The 20,682-nt window shown below is 39.9% G+C and overlaps 1 protein-coding gene across 1 annotated transcript in view; it reads left to right on the top strand.

Annotated features, from left to right (window-relative positions):
* cdh24b (cadherin 24, type 2b) overlaps window positions 1–20,682 on the top strand; it is a 159,591-nt gene that overhangs the window by 67,705 nt on the left and 71,204 nt on the right. The window contains exon 4 of the mRNA XM_072364084.1: window positions 14,266–14,560. Coding sequence (XP_072220185.1) covers window positions 14,266–14,560 — 295 coding nt within the window. The remainder of the gene's footprint in view (window positions 1–14,265; window positions 14,561–20,682) is intronic.

The following is a 20,682-nucleotide window of genomic DNA, read 5'->3' as shown; positions in this document are numbered from 1 at the left end:
TCCAAAATGCAGACCTTAACACCAATTAAGTGTGATTATCACTCTTTTTTGTCACAGTTTTCGTGAAATGCTTAGATTGTTGTTTACAAAAGCTGAAAAAAGAGAGACTCAAATCAATTACGTTTCATATCAGTTTGTCAAACTTCTGTGAGACTGTGCGGCACCATCTTAGTGTAGCACATGTTTTATCTTGAAATTGTTTCCTAATTTGCTGCAAATGAACTCATCAGCTTTACCAGCTCGATCTGTGGAAAGTAGAGAGGAGCATGAGCCAGTAGGTGAGGGATGGGGTGCAGCCTGGGCAGGTCAAATCCATAATAGGATTAACACAGGGAGACAGAGAGCATTGCATGCTCACAGCCAATTTAGAAACACCAAGTTGCCAAATATGCATGACTGTAGACTGTGGGAGGAAGCCTGAGCACCAGGAGAAAACCCACACAGGCATACAGAAAGACCCCAGCTGACTAGCAGTATATGATGGATGTGGCAGTGTTTGGTTGTTTGAAGTTCCATCAGGTTTCAGGCACAAAAACAACATGCTGAGGTACGGACATGCTTGGAGTGAGAATATTAGAGATATATATTATATATTATTCTATACAGACGACTTGGAATAGAAAAATAAAATGGTCTGAGTTAGTGTTTGTGAAGGGGCGAGGGCGGCTGTCCCCATTGTTACAGTCACAGTTATTATTGGCTGGAAAGAGGATGCAGATGGTGTGAAGTGTCGCACCAATGATTCCAGCTGATACGTTCCACTATAACGTCACCAGAGTTCCTGTCATCACTGTGGTCACAGGAATATTTGTGAAATCATTTGCATTCAAAACATAGGCGGTCACTGTCGATTCTAATTTATTCTAAGTTTCATTCTATTTTTGTAAGTCGGTTTCTTTTTTTGTAGCTGCGCGATCTCGATTCCACACAGCTACGTAAAGCAGCTTCTTTATTTCTTATTTCTTTGATAATGAGCTTCCTGGTGAGCTTCACACTTCTTGAATCTTGCAAAAGTATAGAACTGTTCGAGTTGGACTGCAGTTATATGTCACATATTTTGGTAAAGTAGCACAAGAAGCTCACTTTCAAAAGTGCCTCTGTTTGTTGTTTTTTTCCAACCAAAAGTGTGAATGTGACAGAAACAGCTCCCTTGTAGTGAGCTAATTTATTCGGCATTTACCTGGTCTACCTGCTTAAGAGTGAACAATGGATTTTTTTGTCCTTCTTTTGAGGACTGTTTCTAATTAACACTAAAGACAAAATACGGCTGAGACTGATGGCATATTGGATGGCCTGAGACGTCGGTCTCATGGCAGCCCAAGATTATAGATTAAGGGATCAATGAATAGTTTTTGTTTGAGCCTTTGAGTACTTTGAGCATCTGTACAGGATGTCATGGCAGTCCATACAGGGTCAGATACTTTACTTGACGGATTAGTCGGCCAAACAATATTCCTTGAAAGCTACCCTGCTTTACAAGAATAAAGAAAACAGAGAAATAATTAATAATTCAACTCTTCAGTTCAATTTTACTGTCTGTTTTGTCTTACTCTGGCTTTGTAATGTATTAACAAATACTATTTTTGCACCACAACTGGTGTGAATAGTAAAGACAGTGTGTGAATGGGAAAAGGCCCGGTCACTGAGGTAAGGAGGTGTATGGCAAGGGCATGTCAGAAGAGGAGAGAATGAACACAGTCAGAAGAGCAGGAGGCCAGGGGAGAAGAGAGTGAAGTGGTCATAGGTGGCACCAGGTGGGACGGGGGCTGAAGGAGGAAGACATGAGTAGAAGAGACAGAGGAAGGAGCAGGGGAGAGGAGGAGGTAGTTTTTGGACACATGAAGGCAACTGGGTTAATTTTTTCATGCAACCTGCGAGTAATGTCAGGGCAGTGATAATTTCACAGCTATGACATTGATATACTGTGTATAGATTATACACTGAGATACTAAAATTATACATCATTTGAAACTTTTAGAAACATGATAAAGGACAACTATTTGATGTTCCAACACACACTGTCACGCAGGAGAACCACGTTCCAGTTCCATCCAACCTGATATTGTCCAATAACTTTTCACTTTTTTACTTCGTTGTCAGTCGGTGTTGGTGATAGTTAGGCGTTGAAAACACTTGGTTTGGATCTGATGTTAATAAAAGTACGGTTAGGGATCGAAAGCATAAGTCTTGAATATTAATAAACCCGAGTTTACAGATTTTTTTGTCACATTCCTTGAATGCATAATTCGTGGGCCTTTTTTGTGACACTAAGATGTTTCAGTTATGTGGACAAATGTACTCTCAAAATCAAACACTTCTAACAAAGTAATAAAAGATATGATAAACAGAGTTTGAAATGGTCTGTCACTGTGGCATACTATTAAACAATTTACACAGAAGCACTGACAGACTTTGGTGTCCCAGTGGCAAAAGCCATTCCCTTTGGCAGTGGCAGGCAGTGGCATATATGTGGGCGATTTGCCCTTTAAATGTACAGCAATGAGTTAAGCCTCCAGTGGCCTTTTCCAAGCTCATCTCTCTCGGCTAAAAATATGATATGAGGTATGCACCACCACAGTGGAGCTCTGAAGCGATAAAATACAAACAATCATCTTGACAAGCCACCACACACACACTGCCTCTTGTACATCAGCTGATTATGATAATCAAAAGTCGGATTTGCATACTCTGAGGCTAAAAGCACAGTTTTGTTCTGAATTATGTATTGCGGAGGAAGAGAACAGTGGCGCGATGCATTGAACAGCTTATGGTGCTAACGGAAAAGTCTAATAATGATGAATAATGAATGTTCTATTAGAGAGTGTGTGAGTGGGAGAAAGTGTGCGTGAGAGAGACATTTTGTGAATGTGTGTTGATGGGGAGGCCACACAGAATGCCCTCCAGAGACAGACTGAATTAGATCAAACAAGAGGAGGGCTGCATGTCCACACCACAACTAAATTAAAGAGGCAATCTGCGGTAACCAAACTTCAATGCTCAGTCAATGGCGGATCAATGCTAAACAATTAACTGCTGCTCTTTGTGACGTATTTAAACTGTGCAAGACAAACAGACAGAGGGAAAAAGGAGAGTGTTTTCAATACCGTCTGACATTTTATTGTGAGCGCAGAACAAAAGGGATTCCCACCTCCCCACCCCCCAGACTTCGCTTGCTGCAAGAATGGGTTTGATTGAAAGTTCAGACGGAATTTAAAACCTGTCTGTCTTCTGAAGTCACAAGTGCTCCTCAGAGGCCGACGGTTTTCTGCTTCTGTTTCCATGTGGACTTGATGTTCGAGTGCCTCAGCGAAATTGAAAGGTGTTTTTTCTTATTTATGCCTGCACTGATTAGAGTGGAGAGCAGGGCATTCAGAGTAAACATCATAGCAGCATACAAATTTGCATGCCTGTGGATGCGTAAATGTGTGTGTTTGTCACATCTGGGTGAAAATGTTTGCACGCTTTTGATGGGTTTAGTTGGTTTAAAGGGTCTCAATGGTTTGTTGTAGCAGAGTAAAGAGAGTTTCCCCATCTTTGTTTTGTGGAAAATTGAGTCAAAGGTAAGGATAGTTACTGTACCTCCGACAAGGAGGTTATTTCTTTGGTTTAGATTTTGTTTGTTAACAGGACTAAATTGAAAATAATAGACTAATTTTTACTACAGGTCTAGAATGGTTCAACTTGAAGATGTTAACTTGTGATGTTAACATAGTATGGCCCCTGCACACTTCACAAAAGTGTTTTTGTAAAGCATTGTTGAATTATTGACTGATCGTAACATTGATGGGAAAAACAGCTCAGTCACATGTTGGTGCATGCAAAGTGATGCTCATAACTGCAAGTCACGTCTGCTCTGATGTGGAAATGCTTATATGAGTCGTATTTACCACTTGCCACAAATAGGGACAATACTTCAAAGGCTCGACATAATCTGAAATAATGAATCTGTATGTTTATCTGTTCTAATCTAGTTCCTGTTTATGTAATGTTTAAAAACATGTTTTTAGTTGGTTATGTTTTATCAAGAGTAATTGTGATACCATGGAGATTTGCAAAATAATAACATAATTTGGAACCAAATAACAGTACTGGTCCTGCTGTCCTTTAATCTTTCAGACTTCCTTGTAGTCTTTTAAAGTGGTCTTGAGCAATAGTTCTCCAAGCGGTCTGAAGGTATTTTTCACTCATTTCAGTCCTGTTCTTGTACAAAAAATGTCAACAGTAAGTCATGAAGAGACATGAAACAGTATTTTTGAACCAACAAGGTGATTCCTAAAGAGCTATTAGCTGAAAACTTGGCATATCTCAGTATGTTGTGCAGTTTGTCCTTATTTATTTTTGGAAACTGGACAAATGGAGGATAAAAGGCAGCAGACCTCAAAAACTGTCTCCAGCAGATAAACAGTATCTGAAAGCGATGTCCTGAAAAGAAAGGAGAAAAAAATCCAATAAAAACCTGACACAGGATCTGAGAGATGCATCTGGACCTTCACTTGATCCATCTACTGTTCACTGAAGCCTCATCAGAAATGGTCTCCATGGAAGGGTGGCTGTCAAGAAGCCATTCTTAAGGAAGGGAAACAGGGAGGAAAGGCTGAGCTATGCCAAGTGACACAAGAAGTGGACTGAAAATCAGTGGCAGCAGGTCTTATGGAGGGAAGAATCCTCCTCAGAGGCCGGATCTCAACATTACTGAAGCAGTGTGGGATCATGCTGACAGAGAATGGAACAAATGGCTGAAAACATCCAAAGAAGAGCTTTGGGATGTCCTTCAAGAAGTCTGGAGAACTATTCCTGAAGACTACATAAAGAAATGACAGACAGCTTGTTTAAGAGGGTTCAGGCTGTGTTGGAGAATAAAGGTACTCAGACCAAATTTTGACTTTCAAGATTATTAGCATTGTAGTCTGTTTGCAAAGTCCATTTGTAAAGTCTGTTTTTGCATTATGATATGAATTTCTGTTTATGTTTAAGTATTGTTCAATACAGCGCTGCATTGATTTCCTGTTTATCTGTCAGTCTATAAGGAATTGGGGGTTGGCTCAAGAGTTTTGCACAGTACTGTTCAATCAATTGGTATAAAAAATATACAAGGAATAACAAAACAATCATCACATCTTTAGGTCCCTAACATAAGGAGTTCTAGAATTAGATTCAGCTTAAGAGTAGAATGAAATCTCCAAAGACACCCTCATTTTATTATGGATCTGGAATCAAAGTGCTGCATCAGCAGTCAGATTTGACATATTTATCCTGTGTGGGAGCTGGATAAGGAAAAAGCCTCTTACTGACTGAAAAGAACAATAGCAAAGTTACGTTTGCCAGTGAACATACAGAAAAGGGTCTTTTGAAGTAATGATATTTGTAGAGAAAAATTCAAATCATAATCTTTTGGCTACAATTACAGCAGATATGATTATTGTAAACCAAGGAAAGTTTTTTTTTTTCTGGAGGAGAGCCCCACTCACACCAGCTATAAAGCATATAGGAGGAAAGGCTATGGTTTGGAATCGGAGGCAGCTCACAGTCACTGTTACCATTATCCCTGTGTTAAAACAAAGGGGCTCAAAGATAATATGAGTCAGTCTGTTTGAAAGTTAAAGAGGAAGTGAATCTTTCAATAGCATGATACGAACAAATCCATCAATTGCTTCATGTGCAAGAAAAATGTCAAACATTTTTTCAACTAAGAAAATTCCCTATGGAAAGGTGGTCAAAATAGTAACTTCTGAGGATAAATTGACATTTCTGTTAGATACAGTAGATGACTAAAAGACTAATTATGCATTAGCTATATCAGCTTAATCTATAACCACAAAGATAAAACATATGTATAATAATGAGTTTCTATTAGTTCTTCTTATTTTTGACTTGTGTGAACCTGACAAATAGAAACTGTGCTGACATCTTACAATCCTAAAGCAGTTCTGGATATGGTTTTAATTGTTTTTTAGTATATGTTGCTCTCCTGATACCCAGATGTGGCTCTGTTGTTCCCCAGATTGAAGTGGGAGCAAAGGCATCTGTTAGTGGCAACGCTGGTCACAGCCAACCCGCTGAGGTGTTGACTTTAATTATTAGTTGCTGTGTAGATGTTGGCCTGGGTTTGTGCTCTATTACCCGATTACTCGCGTCTTGGCCTGCTCTCAACTGTTTCTTCTGTCTCTGGGTCAGTCGCCGCCGGCACTCACAGGCGGACACACACACACACACACATATTCTTCGTCACGCCTTGGCTCTTTGTCCACTCTGGGCTAACACTGCCAAGTGGAGGTTCTGCCATGCTAGAGGGAGACTCAGAGTCATTACACTGCTTTCTTTAAGGGGATTGTGTGGCCAACTCACACACTCACCTGGAAAGCCATAGGTTACAACGTCGTAGAACACACACAGACACAAATGTGCACATGCAAAAGTTACACTTCCCCTTGAGTAAAATGACCTGCTTACCTACCACTTGGTAGTAAGCAGGCCACAAGGCACGGTTTAATTTGAAACAGGCTCTCTGAACTCACGGGCCATGTCCCAAATTAATTTACTTGCCATTTTCCCTGAGAGGCCTTTTTTATTTCGAGCCATCTCTCTGAATTGGGAGACCTGCTCCAAATCGATTGGCTGACCCTCGCCCCTCTGCCCTGCTTGACACCCCTCTGCACATGTGACAGAGCTGGCTCTGTCCAATCCCGCAGCTCTGCAACCACACAGCCAAGATTGTGGTCGTTCCGCAGGCCTCCGGCTCTTTTGAAGTCACCAAAGAGAAGATGAAAAGCTTCCCCTCCTCCATGGGCTTGCAGAGGAGATTGGGAGATATTTTAACACCTGCCTATATGCCCTTGCAAACTTTTCCTGATGTGATCGGGGAATTGGACCCCGCTGCCAATCACAGGGCTCAGCGGTGCCCTGCATTGCTGCTGTACACCCACTGGCATTCCATGTGAGCTGCCAGGCTATTTTCCACATCATTATTTTTCCTGCAAGTTTAACCTCAGCTTTGTTTTAGCCTCACACGAGGACAGCGGCCACACACACTCACCCTCGCTGAATTTGTGGAGGAAACATTCACATTCATTAGGCTAATGCACAGCTGTGGAAAAAAAAACACATTTCCTGGTGTTTTTGTGATTGATTATGCAGCATAAATGTGAAATTCTGTGTATGGGATATTAGTTATTTAAGAGATTTAGAGGTTGGCAGAGAGTACTTTTCCTCCTCGCTTCATGATTTACGGTTATTGCAGAAATGTAAAATTGACTATATGAGTATAAGCATATTACCTTATGATAATATAAATAATTGAAGAGATTTAGAGTCTTGAGAGGCTGGGTGTTGCATACACAACATCATCAAAGAAAATGAAAATGACAGCTTATCAGGCTTATATCATTTTCCAAGCAGAGGTGACATATCTCTAAATTTGGCTTTTGTGGCCAGTGGCTTCATATTGTTTGGCTTTTGATATATGTGATAGTGCATAAAGGGGATATAAAGATGCAGGACTTATGAGACGCCACATTGTTTACGATAAGTGAATGTGCAGTATGGTGATAGCAGTTATATCATATGTAATATTGTTATTTTTACACTGAAAGGTGGCCGCAAGATTACAAATCTGCTCCACCTCTGTTATAAAATATCCACAACCTTTATTTCTGGTGAACTGCTTTTCCTTATTATACTTTCCTCTCAATCCTGGAGGAACAGATAAAGGGGAGAGGTCAGCCTTAAATGGATTTGGTTTCCTTAGGCTTGGTTCTTATGCTTCAGAATGGCTCTTAGTAGTGCTTTCAATCAGCACTGCCACCACTCACTGTGGTAATGATGGCCGGGGCTTCATTAAGAAGCTCGTTAAGTCCCCTCGTTAAGCTGCAGGGCCGTTAAGACTTTGATTGTTAATGGCTCTTCGTTAAGGAGGAAGAAGAGCCACGCTGCCACGGTGGTCCTGACCAGTCAGATGTTTTGGCCAATTGGCCCCAGTTGGCTTCTTCTGAAGATGAAAGGAATGTGAAACTCAGTGAAAGTCAAAATTCAAAGCACTTCTCAAAAAGCAGTACACGGGTTGTTATAATATGAAAACCTGTGAACCTGAACAAGATGTTGAACAGGTGATGGGCCAAGGCAAATGATTGGCTCGGTTAGGGAAAAGAAACACCTGTAAAAGATATTCAAATCAATACACACATCAGCCACTACCACAATCATTTTCAACCGTGTGTGGGTTGATATTTTTTTGCGTCACTGGTGCTTCATACCATTTCTTGTGTCATTTTGAAATACTTTGAAAATGAGGCTCACCCCAGTTTTTGCAACACTGCCCCTGATATGGTTGGTATATTGTTCCAGGGCTGCCCATAAAAAGTACTGCTCATTAAAAGACAATTCATCTGCTTTATATTACTATAAATGGTGCTGTGATATGTGTTTTGCATTGAGCAGTGTAATTCGACTCCAGATGCTCACTGAAGAGTCTTTGATCCATGTAGATGAGTGGTAACAACGGAGTGTGTTTTTGACAGAATCTATTCACATACTAACTGGCTGTACGTATTTTTACATGTCTTTGTTGTTGTTTGGCATCAAAAGTAGATGGACAATCGGAAACCAGGTCTTAGAGTGGAGGTGAAATCAATTTCAGCTCAAATCAATTCAGTTTTATTTATATAGTACCCCCGATAACAAAAGTAATCTCAGAGCATTTTGCCCAACAATTCCCTCAGTATCAAGACAAACAAACCTCCAGCAAAACCAGTCGGGGAGGCGGCCATCTGCTTCAACCCATTCGACAGTCAGAGACAATTTTTTATAGGGTGCAGTGGGAATCACTGAGTTGCCTGTCTGGTAGGGTGGAGGCAGGGCTACACAAGGAAAGTTTCATTTAGAGGAATAGGATGCGGAACATTTGACTGAAGAACAACAGAAAGAGCTGGGTGATAGCCACTAGACAGGATGCATACTGCCATATGTGGATGCTAAACACATTTTGGCCGGTCACAACAGGATGGCAGAGGTGTAAATAATGTCATTAATGATGGTTTGATATGTCAGGGCTTCATTTTCGCAGTCCCAGTGTGGCGCATGGTGGCTCACAGTCACACTGTCATGACTCAGTGAGACGCATGATTGGGACATCTTTAATGTTATTAGTTGCTCCTGCGCTTCCCTGCTGTGATTAGTCAAAATTTGTGCAGTTAAGGGCCTGCTGCCCAAGACTTACTGATGAGAACTGGAACAGGTCCAATGGAAGCAAAGGGAATAATGAGAAAAGATATATGCAGTCATGTGAAACAGAAAGTAAACCCTCTGTGTAGCAATGAATAAAAAATGAAGAACACCTCACGATTCAACAACTTGCTAAACCACATTTAGCAGCAACAACGTGAAATGATTGTTTTTATATATGACGTTATCAGTTTCTCACATCATTGTGGGGGAATATCAATCCACTTTTTTTTAACATTGCCTCAGTGCATTGAGGCTTGCATATATGTGTATATGCACGAGACTCTGTTCTTATCTACCATCTGTCTATCCATCCATCAAAACAAAAAAAGAGTGAATAACATATGCTTACAAGTCCATTTTGAATGTTGATATAATACACTGAGTAAATGGGTATTTAATAGGCATGGATCTGTTGAAGGAAGTGGGCATTTGTGGACAGCTTACATGTCATAACAACTGTAACAAGAACTACTTAGTGATAATAACAACAACAATAGTAATAATAGCACAAAATACTACCAATAACAATAGTAGTTATAATAATTCAAATCAATATATTAAAGAAAGTAGAGTAAAGTAGTAGAATACATTTAAAAGATAAAATAAGAAAACAAACTTGAAGTTGTACCCATGTGACCTCACCTCGCAATCCCCTATGGCCTGAGCGAGGCCATTAGAGCCCAATGTGGGCTGCAGCAAACAAGGACGGATGCAGTGGGGCCCCATGCATACCCAATTACCCCACACTCACTCAATGCCACCAATCCAGACAGACCATTGTTAGCATCCCATGCCTACCCTATTCTTTTGTAGATGTGAGTATGATTGTGGATATGATTGTTATTTCTTGTCAATGCTGAAAGAACACTCACATGCAAAGTGACCACAGCTCCGGATGGAAGACCATATGGCTAACCAACCCAGGCCAGCAGTCACCCATAAAGCATGCTTACCCTGTTCTATGTGCTTTTTTACTATAAAATACTTTGTTATACAGAGGAGTTCATTTGTCGACTCAATACTGCAAGGTGTCCAAGCCCTGTGGCTACAATACAAGCCCAAATCATTATCCCTCCACCACCGTGCTTGACAGTTGGTATGAGGTGTTTGTGCTGATATGCTGTGTTTAGTTTTCTCCAAACATGCTGCTGTGCATTATGACCAGACATCTCCACGTTGGTCTGGTCTGTCCAAAAGAAATTGTTCCCGGTTTGCTCAGATGAGATGTAGCTCTTGTTTTTTTCTCGCAGTTCGTAAAGTATTGGAATGTCTGACTTTGGGGGAACTTGCATGGACGTCCACTCCTGGAAAGATTGGCAGCTGCCTGAATGTTGTACACTTGTGAACAACCTTTCTCACAGCTGATGTATGTACATACTGATGTGTGTAAATTGTTTGAAAATGTCCTCATAACTATACGGATTGATGGGCAGCAACAACAGCTTGTCTAAGATCGTCGCTAGTGTCTTACCTCTGTGGCATTGTTGATACACACCTAAATGCCAGAAAGCTAACACAACTTCCACTTTTATCGAGGTGCTCACATTAGCTGGTGATTAGTTATTCAAGTGTATTTGAATAGCAGCACTGCATTCTGCATTTTGTCTCAGTTTTTTTCAAATAAATGATAGTTGTAATTTGCAATGAATTGTTGTTCATTTGAGATTTTATGTACCCGATGTTGACATCTGGTTAGGAACAAATTATATATTATTATGTGCTGACATAGAAAACCTTAAAATTTGAATAGCATGGACTTTCCTTTTCACAGAACTGCAATCACAGATTATTGAGGGTTAGAGACTTTTCTAGGAAGACCAGGGGCTTGGCCTATTTTCACAGTAGTATTGCAGTAACAAAATGTCAGTCAAATGTTTTCAAAAACATCCTTGCAGCATGATTAACTTAAATATGTGGCTTCAGTAGCAGCTTTCTTGGTCTGCATTCTGACAAGACGAAGACTTGTACCCTTAACACGCTCATACATCATTTGTATGTGGTTTCCAAAGGGGTGTAAATAGGGGCTGACGTAAAAGTAGTGTTTTTGGCTACATTTTGATTAAAATGTAAATTTTTCTAACAAGACATGTCAGGTACACAAATGAAGACCAGACATTAGGTTGGCCTCGGGAGTTGTTACAGAAGGTTTAGTGTATGTTGTCATTCTGTGTTTTCAGCCCTGAAGACTTGTCACTATGTGTTTACTCCTGCAAGTGTCAAACTAACTATAGCATCCTTTCAGTAAGAGGGAGAAAGCTACCAAAAGTGTACCAGTAATTGTATTGTATATTTAGAAAAAGACAAACTCAAACGCACATTTGTTACTCTAACACTTCAGGGCGTTCTTGACTAGGAAAGACTTTGCAGACTTTATGTTGTAATCTGAGCTTCTGTGTTAATGTTGTGCAGTTGGGCTTTTCGCAAGCTTATGATACTGCATGTGAGCTTTTGAAGTACTAGCTCTTTCCCATCTTTAGTAATTGAATGGGGGATCTATCTCACCCAGTAACACCCAATTGCAAAAGTGAGATTTAGCCTAAGGTAAACTTCCACGTTTTCTTCCAACAAAGAATCCACACACTTTCATAATTAACAAAGCCTACAACAAAAGGACTATTCAGGCCAGAGTCAAAACCAGAGTCAAAAAGAACCCTACAAGCTGGAAAAGAGCTCCATGTTGACTTTGGTTTTAGTTGTGGTTCCATTTTGTTTTGAGAAGCAGGCCCTCTAAAGTGATAGCTATTGGTTCTGCATGTCACATGTCACCAACTACTTGGTTTGAGTCGTTTGATATTCAAAACATTTTGAATGGGGTGTAACTTACATCATTTCAGCTAGCATGAACATGTTTGAGGTTGTTTGTAGTATCGCTGAAAATACCTGAACCCTTTTAAAGTGGACATGGTATGATGACATTTCCAGTAATTTAATTCCTCATCTTAGGTTCCTCTAGATTAGCTCTGCACACTTTATACCTCCAAAAAGTTTGGAATTAGTTCAGAGCGAGGGGGGAGCCTCTATCTGGGAATGAGAGGATCTGGCTAAAGTGTCTTCTTATTGATTGAATTCTGGAGGTTTGCTGAAGTGGTGGGGAAGGGGATAACAGGGACTCGTGACCACCCACTATTGGAGTTGCCAGCTAAGAAGCTAAGACAACACATAAACAGGAAAACACCTTGAAAAACACGCTATGTTTTCAAGCACGACAATAAATGAGATCAAGCAGAATTGGATCCTGAACATCAAAATGAGCAGCATGACGAACAATGAACAGTATCTACTGTGTGAGAAACTCCGTGTTTCTAAGGGGTTTTAGAAGCAACAAATGAATAAGTTTAGTAGTCTTGTGAATACTTTATTACCACAGGGTATCGTTAGCCTCCTTAGGTGCATTTATACTCAATATAATCATAAATTTGTTCGTACATCTAAGGCACATCAGACTTGTGCCTTTTCAGTGTTGGAACAGCCTTGATACTTAGCTTCAGTCTCCCTCCAACTGGGCCTTGTTCTTGAAACTGTCACCATGAAGTGGAGCAAACAAATCCAAATCTTTTCCCCACTGCTCACCAGGAGAAGCAAACAACATCCAGCTGAAAAAGGTCAACTTGCCCTTGCAATTTTCTTGAAGACATCTCGAAAGCAAACACAAAGTACCGTGCTCTGAAAGGTGGTAGAGAATCACTCATTCCATGCAAAGTGATAACTTCCGCTTTTAAAATGATTGTGATGGATACGCGATCTTTCTTAAGTTTTTGCATGGCTCGGTTTAATGCTGGTGATTCTGCTTTTTCGATTTCCACTTCACTTGATTTAAATTTAAATGAAAGGATCTTCCTAAAGTCAAGTATGGTTTAAATTTAAAGTTTTGCCTCTTTGCTCAGATGTTTTTGGCTTTCAGTTGATATTCTGGACTCATGACTGCTTTCTTAGTTACAAACAGCCTTGTAAACACCCGTTTACCCCCCAGGAGGCTGGCATGTCTGTGCCACTTCCCCCCATCGAAAATGGCAATCCTCCAAGTAAATGAACATTTCACAGTATCCCTTCTCATTTCATTTAGCAAATGTGCTTAGCTGTTGCCATGCAACAACGCTTTTCTGAGCTAAAACCTCACCCCCCCTCCAGCTGGATCTCCCCTGTCTCTACATAGAAAGTCACAATGTCACACTTTCTTGTGAGTGGCGCCTAATTTAGCGCTCTCTTTTTTGGTCACAGTTGCTATTCAATCCACGTAGGTGTGGGGTAATGAGATTGAATCTAGATGTGCTCGCCGCGTCCCGCTGACTTGTCTGTCTCGTCGGGGGCAGAGGACAGTGTGGAGCCTTCCCTGATATTACCTCTCCCTGCATGAGTGGATGCTGGTTGCTCTGCTGCACTGCCTTCCCACCAGGCGCTGATCCAATAAAACGCAACACTTGGCTATGATCGATACGAAATGTCCCACTGCCACACAACCCTACACCCTAACTCATACATACCTATTAGCAAGGGAATAATTGATTGACCTACTGTTCATTATTCCTTTGATTAGGTGCTTTCATCAAATAGGCAAAGCACTGCATATGAAGCTGTCGCCATCCACAACTGGTGGGATGAGGGATTTCAGTTTGAGCAGGAGACCTTGTGTTCTGGATATCCTACAGATTAAGGAGATTCCAGATTCATGACTGCTCATACAGTACTGCAGAAATAAAAAGATAAAGCCCTGAACAATGGCAAAAAACTGTGACAGGAAGTCTGTGTGTGAGATAGGTATCGTATTATATGCAGGCACACATTTCTTTTGTCTGCTTCTGTTTAAATTCATTATGTCAACGAGGCATGCAGAGAATAATCTACTTGCTTTGTCTTCAATACCTGTCTTGAAAAAAACAACCTTAATTTGTAACTGGCATTTACTCTTGTCTTTCTTTTCTCCCTTTACATTCTTCTCTATCCCTACCTCTCACAACATTCCATTTCATTTCCACTCATTGACTTTATCTTGGCTCCACCTGGCCTGCCATCCTTCCTCTTTTCTCTTTCTCCTCTCCTCACACCTAGCTCCACACTGACATGGACAGGAACGATGGTCGAACTAAATATGTTCTACGAGGTGAGGGGGCGGGCTCGGTCTTTGTGATAGATGAAAAAACGGGTAACATCCACGTCACCAAGCCACTGGACCGAGAAGAGAAGGATGAATACCGTCTAATCGCCACGGCCACTGACAGGCAGACTGACCGTGCTTTGGAACCCTCATCGCAGTTCATAATTCGGGTGCAGGACATCAACGACAACCCTCCTGTCTTTGAGGAAGGACCCTACAGCGCCACCGTGCCTGAGATGGCAAATATAGGTATTGGAAGCAGGGTGGGGAATCAGTTTAGAAGATTTGGGCTAAAGATCCTCAAATTGAATCAGCAATTCTGAAGTACATACTGAAAGGAACAAAACATATGCTGATAGATGAATAGTGAAAAGGTCAGGCTAATTTCACATATAGATAATGATCAATATTATTGAATGTGTACAAATCTTTTCCCAAGCTGTGACTGCTCTTTAAGGCAGGATCAACAGAGACACAATGAATTAACTCTTGATCACTGAAGTTTGGACCTATGGCAACAATCAGTCACAATTGATTAGCTAGAGCCTCAGTTGCCATTTGAAAAGTTTGACCTTTCTCAACTTTCCACTGCAATCAGTATTAATATATCAAAGCAAAGGATCCACAATTCAATTTGACAATGCATGACATCACCTATTCATGCGTAAGAGTTCAGCTAACTCGCTGTTACCAAATTTAGCCTGCATGCTTTTGTCAGCTAGAGCCACATGCTAAAATGATTCTGACTCAAGACTTCAACTGTATATCAGCACACTTATAACACCAGTATAATTACGGTACTTGCTACTTAACTAAGTGGCTAACCAGTTAATTGGTTTACAAGCATGGATTTATCAGGCATATGAGCATGGGCATCTAGCAGCTTTAGTCAAAGCTAGCCTTGTTGCACAGTGCTTCTAAAACTGCTCTTTGTAAAATACATGTTTGTAAAATACACCCAAAAAAGGTCACTCTTTTGAAACTGTGGACAATTGGTAATTTGTCATTTCTCTTCTAAAATATGTATCTCCCTCATATCATCACATATCATGTTCTGTGAGGAACATTCAGGGATTTAAAAGCTAAACTGTAATTGTGTCATTTTCATGCAGTAGTTCTAGTGCCTAACCTCAACCTAGAACTCTACACTTAAATTGTATTCACTTATAATATGAAATATAAATTTTGTCATCATTTTACTTAAAATATTCATATGATCATTGAAACTTTTATTCTTGTCAAATGACAGTTTTATTTCTTATGTCTCTGTTTAGCCACTAAACCGTGAACTATGCATATGAATTATCAACCATTTTTAGCTGTTTATAAAAATGATTATATGAACATGTCAGGGTCTGCCTTACTCAGTTGTCTACAGCTACACAATTGGTTTCATCTTTACAGCAGTTACAACTGCTTGTAGTGTGGCATCTATCATACAAACAGCAGTGAATTATTAGATTTAACATGACAGAGCGATTATTATATTTGTCCCTCAGAGACCATCAGGCACCTTTATTGTTGTCAGACCAGCTAATGACTGTGAAATGCTCACGACAAGGCAAAGTAATTACCATGTGAGAAATTGCAAGGGTTCACCGTTTGCTCTTTTGGCCTCAGTTGTGTCTGGATCTTTGTGGAATCTTTCATCTTTCATGTTCTTTCTCTTCTATGAATAATAAGAGCAAAAGCAAATGATAAACAATCTAAGTGACAGGGATAACAACTTACCTTGACATAGTGGGCTATTTAAGTTACATTCTGTACACAAAAATAAGGCTGTAGCATTTTATTCGTTTGCTGTTTAATCAAAATAAAGTACCAGCCAGAGACTGCTGTCAAGCTTCAAAATGATGGATGTTCCACTTGAGCACAGCTAGACAGTATGTTTTATTATTTCTGTCTTGAGAGTGTTGAGTCGTCTGACAGCATTTTATTCAACAGCTTTGCAGTGGTGGTCTGCACAGAAATGTCCACAGCAGTAAACTGTAAAATTCAGAAAACCACAAAGCATCGATTATTGGAAGCAAATTATACCAGTGATTGAAAACCTAAAAGTCAGATCCGATTCGTATCATAGACACAATTTATATAGGGACATGAACTAATATTTGAAACTTAATGATCTGATTATTATTGACATAAATGCCTTCAGTATTAATTTTTGACAGGTGCAGTTAGTCATTATACAACACAGCACTACTATAACATTATTGCTAGCCAGGATTCCATTTACACTACCTAATCGTTTTATACACAGACTTTTTAGTTTTGTCACAGTGAAGTCTAGAAATGAATGTTGAATAGTGGGGAAATCTTGCCACCATTGCTGTGTGGTGCAATATCAAATGTTTGATATGTGGATGGTTTCAGATATCAAAGATGACTGAGGGCCAGTTTATTCAAAACTAAAGAGTCTTGATCCCGCAGCTGGTAAAGCTGGTAGAAAAGAATCTTGAATATTAAATTAAATCAGGCAACAATTTCTTTCATTCAAATCTGATTTAAATGCTAATAGGATGACCATTTTATTGCTGTGTTTACAAAGTTAAAAACCCAGCTGGCTGCGCGTTTCTCTATTGACACCACTGGCCTGTCTGTTGTGGTCCTGCTGCAGTGCAGCCACTACCTGCACAGTGTTTTAGCATTCCTTTCATGACATGAAATGTTGCCCACTTTCCTCTTTAAGAAATGAAAGTGGCTCAGTTGTAATGTGAGACCAATCACATGCAACAAGCCAAATTTAAATGTCCATCGTTGTCATCATCAGTCATCATCATTACAGGTAAGTTCTATTTTAATATGCACTGGCTGCTCTCTGAAAATAAAGTGAAAGGTGTGTGATTGCTGGTATGAGATCAATATGGTGACCAGCTAATGTTTTAGTAGGATTGAACGAGAAATTCAGATGCAGTAATCTGATGCAGGAACTTAGAATTGCCTCTCGAAGCCAGCTCTTAGCCAGTTTACCAGCAAATGGGAGTATCCCACTGCACAGAGGGAGATCGTGGTACAAACACCATGTATGAAGCAGCTTCTTTGATAGTCTTATACATTATTTTGCATTAGAATTCTATACAGATATGCTACATTTAGGCTGAATGAATTAAACACAAACTGTAACTTGAGTTTAAAACATCACACAGTTTCACTGGCAATTTCATGGCTTGAGTTGGTGGAAGTCGAAATACAAAAACAAAATGCAAACAGGGATCTAAATGAAACAGAATGCAGGCAGAATCTGTAATAAGTTACATTAATAGCTTGTTTTTAATGACACTGTCACCGAAGCTGCGTTTAGGATATATGAAGCCCTCTCCATTTGTTGATTAAATACCTGTACCCACGAAACAACAGCATGAACACTGCAATACATATGCTCCGTCTGCAGTCACTAATTTAAAAGACTTGCAGGCTGTGATTATATACAGCTTAACAGTGTGGGTTATGGTAATGCTAATATGGCTGTTGTTGTTATTATGGGGAGCCCCCACGTTATGTAATCATCTAAATGGCCTTAAGAGGCTGTTGTGTTTATTTCAGCATCCACACTCATCGTTGGTCTGCATGTATGTGGATGTATACAACAAAGATATTGCTGGACACAATCTATTTAATTACTTGGGCATACTAAAACAAAATGGTGCCATGAGCAGTACAAACAGAAACACTCTGTTTGCTGCAACATTAAAAACATTATCTGCTTGTCAGGAATGCTGTCTGTTCATATTTGATCAGTGAACTCCGCCTTGCTGCTTTGGGACTCCGTTCTGTAGCAGCCTGGATTTTCCTCTCAGCTCATTTGGACATCGACATAATCTTTAAAACAAGATGAGGAGTTGATGTAACTTCTCATAACTGAAACCTTTTTACTCCCGCTATGGATAATCTATCCTCACTCATTAAAAAGCAGTTTCATTTTTTAACAGTTTTTGCTGCGATACACTACAAACTGGAATGATACTGATGTTTTTACTCACACCCACCTGTGCATGAGCCTCATATTTGCATCTGCTTACAGTTTTTACTCACAGTGACCTTTGTGAGGCATACAGTGGCAGAATGTTAAAATTCAATTAATTCAACCATCCACTTTTGGCATTAAAAAGGGAAAACATCTTTAAATCCATCAAGACTCAAACTTGAACCTCATTTATTGGAGCTTCAAACTCTTCAGTAAACATGAGGACAAAGATTTTGAAATTCCTACCACTGTTTTTGTGAGGCACAATGTTGTTCTCTTAGAATACTGAATGCATTTGGAAGCATAAAATTGCAAATCTGAATAAGCTTTAGGTGTCATGACCATGCTCCTTGAGAATGGAATTTTAAAATATAAAGCCCTTAAAGGGGAACTCCGGTATTTTTAAACCTAGACCTTATTTCTGGCATGAAATCCGTTTATCTACTCACCAACAGCAGTTTGGTGAAAGTCAGCGTCCTTCGGAAGAAATTTAGATAACTCGCGATCCATATAACGGAGTGAACAGGGCTCAGATGATGCAGCCTCTAAATAAGGCATTATCTGTCTTTATTTCACCAATATTTTAAGCTGAATGAATGAATGAACGCGTACTATTGCACAGTTACTTCATAGCTGCAATGTTGTTGTTATTGGCGGCCATGTTGCACAAAACTATCAGTAGCAAACTACGTGTGAAGTGAGCCGACTGTCACAGAGCAAGGAGTAAATAAACTGTGCTGCAGCAGCGTGCAGGGAAATTAAAGGGAGATTTTGTGGAAACAAATCAACAGATTGCATAAAACATATTTAGAATTACAAGAATCTACATGATAGAATTACAACTGTATGAAAAAGAATGTCACAACATTGACATCATTAGTCATAGTAAGCGGATTTCGTAGCATGGCATCTGAATGAATCGTTTTAGTATTTTGCTTCTGTAAAGTCTCTAACTGCTCCTTTAACCACTGACACGTTAAGATTTAAAATCACAAAAATGACCTGCCTGAGTGACGCTGCAGAGGGCTTTCACTGTCTGATGCTACCAGAGAGTCCATGTACAGAATGTTGACTCCTCACCACTGAAACAAAAGGGGGTTTCAGAAAGAGTCAGTGATTCTGCCAATCACATTAACGTTTGCAGAGCAAGAGGTTTGTTAAAATATGCCCTTTATCACTCTGATCTCCTCTGTTTGAATGTGTTGAATATACTTGAATAAATTTAATTTGCTAAAGAGGAAAAAAATGGCCAGTGTGATTTGTCCCAAATCCTGTCAGCCAAGCATAAGGATGAGCATAACTGATTGTTAACAAGTAAGCAGTGGTTCATCTGAAATAGTCAAAACACTACTGCAGTGTATCAGCTTAATTAATCAGGACTGATTAGACTCATTCTTCAAAAACTACTGATTGGAAAAATAGAAATTAGAAAGAGTGAGCATCTGAGTGAATGAAAGAACTGATAAATAATTTTAGAATTAGTAGATTTTGTCTTTGCCACTTTCAAAACATTTTTTTAAAACTTTTTGCTTCTAACAGAATACATGTCACAACCACAATAACCTGAAATTGTCCCGCACAGTGTGATAGCAATCCTTAGAATAGGAATGAAATCAGAGGGAAGGGCAGAGATGTGGAGATTATTGCACCCATATTGCAGCGAGATGTCAGACAATAACTGTCTGACATTGTAATTCCTGTCATGACTGAAAAGTGCCTGTGGCAAACTGTTTGTATGTACAAAAAGTACTCTAATCTCTATTTAAACTCCGCTCAGCCCTTTAAAATGAGTTCTACTTTGAGGAGCACTCCTGGCTTTTAAAGCAAGCAGAATTGCTTTCAGGAAAACATTTGAATTTTTCAGAAAGTGGGTATCATTCCAAATAATTCAGGCCTAAACTGGTTAGTTTAGAAAAGTTCAGCACATTTGGCCTGAGGTCCTTGCCATCTGCCTCTGAGAAGGTTTTTCCAAACATCAAGGTCCCTCTTGTGCTGAATTGTTTAATTCAGATTAGAATAATGACCCTGCCAGCAGCCTACCGGGGCAGGGTCCAGGGAGAGGGGTTATGGAAGCGAGCGGTATTTACTAATCCTATCGACTGCCTTATGAGCCGCTGTAACTCACAGCAGCTCAATCTCCAGATTGACTTGTTCAGTCAATCAAGGATTCAATATTTACTCAACGATTTAATATTTATCAAGGCGCTTTGCAGCATGCGTGACTGAAGAGATAGTGCTTTGGTGAGGATCCTATCAAAGACTTGCAACAGACCTTCAAGGGTGAGGGGGAGTGAGGGGTTTGTCTTCTACGGCAATGAGATGCTGAAGCAAGTTGCGCTGGAACAGAGCCATTTCCTTTGTTCGAAATGCATGTCTGACAAATGTTGTGTTGGTTTTATACAACTGG

The sequence above is a fragment of the Leuresthes tenuis genome, unplaced genomic scaffold (assembly GCF_036924035.1).
Source record: "Leuresthes tenuis unplaced genomic scaffold, fLeuTen1.0.hap1 SCAF_14, whole genome shotgun sequence".
Lineage (NCBI taxonomy): Eukaryota > Metazoa > Chordata > Actinopteri > Atheriniformes > Atherinopsidae > Leuresthes > Leuresthes tenuis.
This window is presented reverse-complemented; position numbering and strand designations above follow the sequence as displayed.